Source organism: Electrona antarctica (genome assembly GCF_951216825.1).
Source record: "Electrona antarctica genome assembly, chromosome: 12".
In the NCBI taxonomy this organism is placed as follows: Eukaryota; Metazoa; Chordata; class Actinopteri; order Myctophiformes; family Myctophidae; genus Electrona; species Electrona antarctica.
The window spans coordinates 9,928,309-9,938,729 of NC_136793.1; the positions used below are offsets into that span (position 1 = coordinate 9,928,309).

At 40.1% G+C, this 10,421-nt stretch overlaps 1 protein-coding gene across 1 annotated transcript in view; it reads left to right on the plus strand.

Annotated features, from left to right (window-relative positions):
- Nucleotides 1-6,947: 6,947 nt before the first annotated feature.
- The window catches only part of LOC306933737 (uncharacterized protein), a gene marked incomplete at both ends in the record, with an annotated part of 18,989 nt that continues 15,515 nt past the window's right edge, over nt 6,948-10,421 (plus strand). The window contains one exon of the mRNA XM_079516045.1: nt 6,948-8,453. Coding sequence (XP_079372171.1) covers nt 6,948-8,453 — 1,506 coding nt within the window. The remainder of the gene's footprint in view (nt 8,454-10,421) is intronic.

The following is a 10,421-nucleotide window of genomic DNA, read 5'->3' on the forward strand; positions in this document are numbered from 1 at the left end:
AAATATGTATTGTGATTAAGTGTGTATGTTTAAGGTCTGTGTTATATTTTCTCATCAATCTGTCAAATCCATCCAATTGTTAAACTAAATGTTCTAACAATTATATTTTAAGAACTTAAATTAACTTAACATCTCTGAAAAGAATATGGTTTGCAAATGGCGTTCTGCTTTTGAAGGTTTTAGGTATAAGACTTTACAGTATGTACAGTATAACCGGCACACCACTTATGATGTTGTTTGTATGTATTTTTATTAAATGTTTTTTTATTTAGTTTTAATAATATATGCATACATTTACATGCATATAACAAAAATATGTTAATCCGGCCTTTACGCAGATTTTGTTTAATCTGGTCTAGTTCTGCCTTACTGGGTAATATTTGTTCAATTTGTGGTATACTTACAGCACAGTTGATTGTGCTATCTAGCACTAGCAGCAGAGAGAGTCATCTCTTCCAGGCCAGGTTTAGTGCAGTGTTGATTTCGTTGACCAAAACTATCGTCGACTACCTTTTTTCACTGAACTAAAATAACTATGATGTTTAAAACTCTGACAAAATGTAATGCCAATAGAAACTAGACTAAAATGTTATGGAGGGACTAGTGGAGAAGAGATCCAGTAGAACTAAGACAAGTAGTCCGTGGTTGTTTGCAGGTGTCATGTTCAGAAAATAGCAGATCTACAAGCTCACTACACGTCACATATCAATGCATTGTGAGCTTGTAGATCGGCTATTTTCGGCACACAGCTAAGTATAAATAATGCAAGGCTAAATCAATTTAGATTTAGTCAATTTAGATTTAGTCGACTAAAATCTTATGTAGCCGATTAAAACTAGACTAAAAGTTTATAAAAAACTAAATGGAATTGTATTCTAAATACTATGACTCAAACTAAATCCAAATGTGTTGAATTAATTTACAACACTATGTACTTCACATCTAAATAGATTTACCGGACGGAAACCTATCCTCCTTTATTTCTTATTTCTTAGTACATGTCTTTGACTTTGTGATTCCTTACAATATTTCCTCTATGCCACACCACATGGCTATTGGATCCATTTATGAACAATAAATGTTTTTTTATGTGAAATCTTTGTGATTTTTACCGGTCCAACACTTCTGAAATGATAGAACATTATACAAAGTACCGTCCACCACTGCAGAATCTAGCGATCCAAATCCACCGCATTGTTGTTGTTCATTTGTTGGTTATAATTGCAATAGTAATCATTCATTATTGCTATAGAGTATATTTATTTATATTTATTTATTTATTCAGTAACTCGGTTATCCTAGTCTCTCCAACGCTTTAGTTAGCAGAAATACTGTAGGCCTACATTTTCAAGTCAGGATACTAATCTCATCCAATCAGGAAACAGCATAGACAAGTGAAAGTGGACATGATTAATCAAAATAATTACAGGTTTAGAACTGGAACACTCTAAAATTGAAGCGGTTCAATTATCTTTGTGTGGTTCTCTCTCCTGATTGGATAAAGTTGGTGTCCTACCTGTATCCAATAGAAGAGTTACATTTTACACATACAGTTATTTCTTTCCCCAATAATATTTGTGTGACTTGGATTTCTGGTTCAAACACAGTGTATACAGCTCCATAGAACATATAAAGTATCCTGAATAAATACGTTGTTTTCTTTGGCTTTTGAGGCAAAATATTCTACAACTCTCATAAAGTATATGTATGGTATTTACATTTGACAGTCAAAACTACAACAAATCAAACAAACGAGAAAGTAAACTGAATAGGCCTACTGGGGTAGCAAGACATGATATTAGGATAACACTGACTGGACGAAAGAGATTCAGAGATGACTTTCCAGAGTAATTAACCTGTATAGACCAAAATGCAGCTGACAAACTATACAGTGCATACAAGCCTCCCTTCTGAACGAACACACGTGTGCTTTAGGCCTACAGTAAAGCAATATGTTAAGGACTTTCATCGCATAAAGTAGTACACATACATTAACAAGGCAGCCAGGTGAACAAGGCTTGCCTAACCTAATGATTGCTGAAAAACTGCTTGTAAATATATTTTCTTCATTTGGAGAACAATTTCAGCTGTTATCAGATAACATCATACAACAATACAATGAGAATTGACTAATACAAAGACAATGGTACATATTTACATTATCAACTTTATCAAAGCAAGAAAGATGCCAGTGAAGGGTTAACTTCTAGAACGTGAGGTCAATTAAAAGCACTGCAGTAAAAAGTGCTTTTAATTGTTATATTATTGTTCAAGATCAGCATTACTTCTTTTTCAAGAAGTCTACACACAATTAGAGAATTGTGATGCAGAGAGAATGTAGAGAGAATGTAGAGAGAATGTGGAATTGTTATTTTGATCAACATTATTAGCCGGTTGTCTCTCCTATGGTACCAGATCAATACAGCATGGAATTGTGGGTCTGAGAGGCTACATGTCATGAAATGGTGGTTCGTGGCTCAAATGCCGAATAAATAATGAACCTTGATATGAAAAGGGTCGAAAACCACTGTTCTATGCTGTCCATTCCTCTGTCTGTCTGTCTGTCTGTCTGTCTGTCTGTCTGTCTGTCTGTCTGTCTGTCTGTCTGTCTGTCTGTCTGTCTGTCTGTCTGTCTGTCTGTCTGTCTGTCTGTCCTCCCCTCCCTTCTCATGTCCTATACTCCTCCTCCTCTTCCTCAGTGTTAAAGCTTCAGTCCGTAAGGTGTATGTCCTCTACTCTGGATTCAAGCGTCATTCTCCCACGTCGGTGCCAAAATGTCCACTTCTGAGCTAGGATGGAAAGCCTGAGATATTGCACTTTGAGCTTTGACATGCAATACAATACACTGGTCAACCAGTAATGGTTCTATGCCTGCAGGGTCTGCATTTCTCAATGGAAGAGCAGGGAGACCAACACCAACTACAAGCACCACTTTGGATATTATTGTATTAACACTAGAATTTCGCGGGCCTTCGGCCCGCTCATCCCAGAGTTGCGTTGCCCCGCGTTGCGATACAGAAGTCCACAGATACAGAAGTCCACAGTGACACGCGTTTTATGCAGCTGTTTTGTGTTGCAGCGCGTGCGCGCGCGCGCGTGTAGTGTTGTTGTTCTTATCCATATATGCGCCTCGGTTCGTCCCGTTTGTTCCACGCCAGGTGTCGACGCAGTCGTTCGTGCGATTTGCGTGTTTGCATTATTTTAACTGTGTAGGCATACCATATTCTGAATTACCAAAAAGAGGACACATGCGCGCGTGCATGTGGATGTGGATGTGCACATGCGCGTGCACGTCGTGCACGTCGTGCATGTGCCGTGCGTGGGCGGTTGTGTTAAATTGAGATGTCAAAAGAATCTAGAGCCTAACAATAAATGCATCAAATATGCTCTATATTAGTTATGTATTTTTTTAAAGCAGTGGCTCTGAAAGGTGTGATCCAGGGACCCTCATGGTTCCTTGAGGGGGTTCCAAATGGACCCATTATAGGTCTGTAACTCTGAGAGTGTAACACATGGACCCAAATGGACCCTTACAGGTCTGTAACTCTGAGAGTGTAAAAATGTAACCAAATGGAGTCTTTTATAACTGTTAACTCTGATACTGTGGAAATGGAATGAAATGGGACTGTTATGGGTCCATTTGGTTTGACTCTCAGAGTTATGGGGGTCCTTGAAATTAAAAAGTTTGAGAACCTGTATGCAATGGCTTATCTGTTGTAAAAAGAGAGAGCAGCCTATTCTCCAAACCATCATATCTTATGCTTTGCTAGGTTGTACAAAATAATATTGGGTCATTATAATTTGCAGGACTCACCGCGCGCACAGCTGCCTTGTCTGTGTTGACATGACATGGGCTTGCAGGACAGAACTTGTATTTGTGACAGACACATAGTTCCTTTGCAGACAATACAATGTGCTTCTCATTGGTCAGTCAGAAAGCTGAGAAAACAGCAGGCTACTTTTTCTGCATGTCAATGATGAGATAGTTCTCCGCTGTCTGTCTATCTGCAGACAGCGGAGCAGCCAGCGAGCCTTTCTCTGATCTGCGGTCGGGACCAGTGGTAGTGGTGTGAGCGTGCAGCGCATGCAGAGTTATGAAGAATACACATTCCGGGGTTGGGGCTGAAAGTCCACCTGTCAGTGTTTTTCCACTACGAACCATTGAACGTGCATTGTAATACACATTGGTGTGAATGGTCTGTGAGCGTAGCGATACACTACAGGCGATACGTGTAAAACCCCGGACATTTGAAGGTATTTATAAAACCACCCGGACTGGCCGGACAGGCCCCCAAAAGAGGACGTATGGTAAACTGTGTATGTAATCGCGGCGCTGTCCATGCAAGTTAGAATGAGTGTGTGTGTGTGTGTGTGTGTGTGTGTGTGTGTGGCTGGCTGCCCTGTGGTTGGCTGCGTGGGGATCGCCATGTGAGGGGGCTAGCCAATAAGGGCCCTGTGTTGCATGTGGAGAATTGTGTAGGTTAGTGTGTGTGGTGCAGCCGATCGGGGTGGTGAGAACATGAGGGGGATGTAGCACAGCAATCGGTGACCCCTACATTAAGCTGTGTTGCTCCCAAGATGCAGTGCAAATGCGTGTTGTAAGCAACCGTAGCCAATGGGAAAACAGGATGCAGTGTTGCCAGGTCCGCGAATTGTAAGCGAGTTGTAAGTAGCGTGTTGAATGGCATATTTTCTGGGCTTGTTTTCATAGACGTGGCAACAAATTAGGCGGGGGTGTCGGTGCTTGTGGCGTGTTTGTGTTTATTATTGATATTGATGTTGTTTGTGAGTGTGGACGGGAGGCGGCTCTAGTGGCAGTGCAATGACAGTTTTTACGCGGGTGTTGTGAAATGTGGCCGTGCGGCGCGACATGAGGAGATAGCCGTGGATCGACGCGGAGGGTAAGGCTGTGTCGTGTTAGTGTGTTGTTGCAGTGTGTGTTGCAGCGTGTTGCAGCGTGTCAGTGACGTAGTAGCTGGTGCCTTTTGTTCCTGTGCGTGCTTTTGGGCACATGTTTTCAATTGTAATATAGGATAATATCATACAGATAACATTAATAATTCACTATAATGTCATGGATTTCACCTTTAATTGAATTCTGAGAGAGTAGCCTATAAATGGAATCAAAGGCTCACACCTTATGCATTTGGGTTTGGTTGGGTCCAGCTTTCTCTCTAGGGCAGAATAGTACATTGTCGTGTGCCAAAAATATAGCCACTCTACAAGCTCACAACATATCTGTATCATAAATAACCGTGTGTGTGTGTGTGTGTGTGTGTGTGTGTGTGTGTGTGTGTGTGTGTGTGTGTGTGTGTGTGTGTGTGTGTGTGTGTGTGTGTGTGTGTGTGTGTGTGTGTGTGTATTCTGCATTCTGCACTTTGTCACATCATGAAAGATGACACCAGTTAAGGGTTAATTAACTGCTGCTGTTGCGTAATCTCAATGACGTTTCAAAAGCGAAAGTAAAATCCACAGCAGTGAGACAACAGAGCTACGTTCTCAATAACAACTTCAAATCAACGGGATTTTCTATAAACCGAAAGGAATTACAGACATTGACAGGTGAGCATAGGCTACATAAAACTTTTCTATACAGAATACAGACCAAAAACACATATTTTCTAACTTGCTGTGGTTCTTATTTTGTGGTTCTACATAATTGTCTCAATGGAGTGTTTCAGTGAGGTGGATTCTCAATATAAAAACTACTAGGCCTACATGTATATATAGCTTGATCAGGGTTTTGGAAGAAGTATCCTTTAAGAAGTACGTTTTACTCTAAGTTGCACTTAGTGGTGCATTTAGTCACACAGTGTGTGTGTGTGTGTGTGTGTGTGTGTGTGTGTGTGTGTGTGTGTGTGATTTTTTTCTGTAATGTTATGTCTTGTCTGTTTCTTGAACGGTGACGTCATGGACGCAAAGCAAATGTCAGTGCAAGCTGACAATAAAGTGTGTGTGTGTGTGTGTGTGTGTGTGTGTGTGTGTGTGTGTGTGTGTGTGTGTGTGTGTGTGTGTGTGTGTGTGTGTGTGTGTGTGTGTGTGTGTTTATTTTAGATCCCCACTAGTCACTGCCTCAGCAGAGACTATTCTTTCTGGGGTCAAATTACAATTAAAAAACGTTTACAATACATTAAAATAAATACAATATTTAGCAACACAAAAAATAGCAAAACATTTTTAGCAAAAATGTAAATAACAATTAAAGAGCAAATAGCCTACAGTATGCACATCAAGGACAACAATTATCTTAAATTGCGAAAGTTATGCATTAAAAATATATCTTAAAGTACATAAAAAATCAATATAATATACCATGATAACCAGAAACTGTACACAAAAATGAATTTAAACAAAAATAAAAAACATAGATCAAAAGAAAATAAATGACCAGACATAATTCATGACAAATATAGTTAAAACCGACACACATTAGACACAATCTAACACAATCTCTTTCCTCAACACATCACTTCTCAGTCTTTTCTTAAAACCAACTTTGCTGGTGATTAATATAACATTTTGTGGAAGTCTATTCCAGTAAGTGATTGCCCTATACATAACATTTTCAATGCATCAGTTTTGGGTTTAAGCTAGGTGAAAGCACCTCTCATAGCTTACCTGGTGCAGTAGCAGCAGTAGTTGTGTGTGTGTGTGTGTGTGTGTGTGTGTGTGTGGGGGGGGGGGGGGGGGGGGGGTGGCTGGCTGTGTGGGAGAGAGAGTGAGTTTGCGTGTGGCTGTGAGAGAGAGAGGGAGAGAGAGAGTGAGTTTGCGTGTGGCTGTGAGAGAGAGAGAGAGAGAGAGAGAGAGAGAGAGAGAGGTGTGGTTAGGTTGCTGTTCTTTGGTTAATTGTTCTTCATGTGAGGTGCATTACGTCTAATGGTATGAAATGTGCTTGTATAGGCCTACACAACTGACTTGACTTTCACCTTTGTTCCCAGTGGGTAGAAATGGCGTCTGCCAGCAGTCTCCTGTCAGAAGAGCAGTTCCTGTGTTCTATCTGTCTTGATGTGTTCACTGATCCAATCACCACTCCATGTGGACACAACTACTGCAAAGCCTGCATCACACATTACTGGGACACTAATGATGTGTGTCAGTGTCCACTGTGTAACAAAAGGTTCTTTAAAAGACCAGAGATCTTTGTCAATACTTTCATTTCTGAGATGGTTGATCAGTTCAGGAAGTCAAAGCAGCTGAAAACAACTTCCAACGCCATCCAGGAAGCTGCTAAACCAGATGAAGTGTGCTGTGACATCTGTTCTGAGAACAAGCTCCAGGCCGTGAAGTCCTGCCTGGTGTGTCTGACCTCCTACTGTGAGACTCACCTAGAGCTTCATCAGAGAGTCACAGTGTTAAAACGACACAAACTAATCGACCCTGTGAAGAACCTGGAAGACTTGATGTGTACGGAACATGACAGACCTCTGGAGCTGTTCTGTAAGACTGACAACGTGTGTGTTTGTCAGTTCTGCACTAAGTCAGACCACAAGTTACACCAAATAGTATCTTTGAAAGAGGAATATGATGGAAAGAAGGCTGAGCTGGGAAAGACAGAGGCTGAAGTTCAGCAGATGATCCAGGAGAGACAAGAGAAGATTAAGGAGGTCAAACAATCAGTAGACCTCAGCAAGAAAGATGCAGACAGAGAGATAGCAGACAGTGTGCATGTCTTCACTGCTCTGGTGAGCTGTATTGAGAGAAACAAGGCTGAGCTCATTCATGTGATTGAAGAGAAGCAGAAAACAACACAGAAACAGGCTGAAGGCTTCATTAAAGAGCTGGAACAGGAAATCACTGAGTTAAAGAAGAGAAGGTCCGACCTGAAGCAGCTCTCACACACTGAAGACCACCTCCACTTCCTCCAGAACCTCACGTCCATCAACATCCCTCCACCCACCAAAGACTGGACAAAGGTCAATGTCCAACAGTCTTCATATGTGGGGGTTGTGAGCACAGCTGTGGCTCAGCTGGAGAAGACACTCAGTCAAGAGATGAAGAAGCTGGGTGATGAGCTGAGGAGGATCCAGCAATATGCAGTAGATGTAACTCTGGACCCTGATACAGCACAGTGCAACCTCATCCTGTCTGAGGATGGAAAACAAGTGAGTCATGGAGATGTAAAGAAGACCCTCCCAGACAACAAAGAGAGATTCTCCAATGGATACGCTGTGTTAGGAAAACAACGCATCTCCTCAGGGAGGTTTTACTATGAGATTCAAGTAAAAGGGAAGACTGCCTGGCAATTAGGAGTAGCCAGAGAGTCCGTCACCAGGAAGGGACCAATTCAATGTATCCCGAACAATGGTTACTGGACAATATTTTTGTGTAAGGGAAATGAGCTCTACTACACTGCTGCTGACCCTCATGTCCTCCTCACTGTAAGAGAGAAGCTCCAGAAAGTGGGAGTGTTTGTGGATTATGAGGAAGGTCTGGTCTCCTTTTATGATGTGGAGGCCAGAGTTCTAATCTACTCTTTCACTGGCTGCACCTTCACTGAGAATCTCTATCCATACTTCAATCCAAGTACAAACTCTGTTCCCCTGACAATCTCTCCTGTCAGTTAAATTAGACTCATCCTCAGCTTTCCATGAAAATATTCATTGTGATTTAAGTGTGTATGTTTAAGGTCTGTGTTATATTTTCTCATCAAACTGTCAAATCAATCCAATTGTTAAACTAAATGTTCTAACAATTATATTTTAAGAACTTAAATTAACTTAACATCTCTGAATAGAATATGGTTTGCAAATGGCGTTCTGCTTTTGAAGATTTTAGGTATAAGACTTTACAGTATGTACAGTATAACCGGCACACCACTTATGATGTTGTTTGTATGTATTTTCATTAAATGTTTTTTTATTTAGTTTTAATAATGTATGCATACATTTACATGCATATAACAAAAATATGTTAATCCGGCCTTTACGCAGATTTTGTTTAATCTGGTCTAGTTCTGCCTTACTGGGTAATATTTGTTCAATTTGTGGTAGACTTACACCACAGTTGATTGTGCTATCTAGCACTAGCAGCAGACAGAGCCATCTCTTCCAGGCCAGGTTTAGTGCAGTGTTGATTTCGTTGACTAAAACTATCGTCGACTACCTTTTTTCACTGAACTAAAATAACTATGATGTTTAAAACTCTGACAAAATGTAATGCCAATAGAAACTAGACTAAAATGTTATGGAGGGACTAGTGGAGAAGAGATCCAGTAGAACTAAGACAAGTAATTTTATCCGTGGTTGTGTGCAGGTGTCATGTTCAGAAAATAGCAGATCTACAAGCTCACAACACGTCGCAGAGTGATACGCTGTGAGCTTGTAGATCGGCTGTTTTCGGCACACAGCTAATTATAAATCAGGCATTATGACGCCCATCAAGGCTAAATCAACTGTAGATTTAGTCGACTAAAATCTTACATGTAGCCGATTAGAACTAGACTAAAAGTTTATAAAAATTAAATGGAATTGTATTCTAAATACTATGACTCAAACTAAATCCAAATGTGTTCAACAACACAGGTTTAGAGTCTGTATGATGCTTTTTGATGTGAACACAACACTGTTGTCACGCCACATTCTGCTTTATTAGGATTGGAGGATACATTATATGTAGGATTGTTGTATTAATTTACAACACTATGTACTTCACATCTAAATAGATTTACCGGACGGAAACCTATCCTACTTTATTTCTTAGTACATGTCTTTGACTTTGTGATTCCTTACAATATTTCCTCTATGCCACACCACATGGCTATTGGATCCATTTATGAACAATAAATGTTTTTTTTATGTGAAATCTTTGTGATTTTTACCGGTCCAACACTTCTGAAATGATAGACCATTATACAAAGTACCGTCCACCACTGCAGAATCTAGTGATCCGAATCCACCGCATTGTTGTTGTTCATTTGTTGGTTATAATTGCAATAGTAATCATTCATTATTACTATATTATAGAGTATATTTATTTATTTAGAGTGTATTTATTCAGTAACTCGGTTCTCCTAGTCTCTCCAGCGCTTTAGTAAGCAGAAATACCGTACATTTTCAAGTCAGGATACTAATCTCTTCCAATCAGGAAACAGCATAGACAAGTGAAAGTGGACGTGATTAATCAAAAGAATTACAGGTTTAGAACTGGAACACTCTAAAATTGAGGCTGATCATATTATCTTCGTGTGGTTCTCTCTCCTGATTGGATAAAGTTGGTGTCCTACCTGTATCCAATAGAAGAATTACATTACAGTTATTTATTTCCCCAATAATATTTGTGCGTCTTGGATTTCTGGTTCAAACACAGTGTATACAGCTCCATAGAACATATAAAGTATCCTGAATAAATACGTTGTTTTCTTTGGCTTTTGAGGCAAAATATTCTACAACTCTCATAAAGTATATGTATGTTATTTACATTTG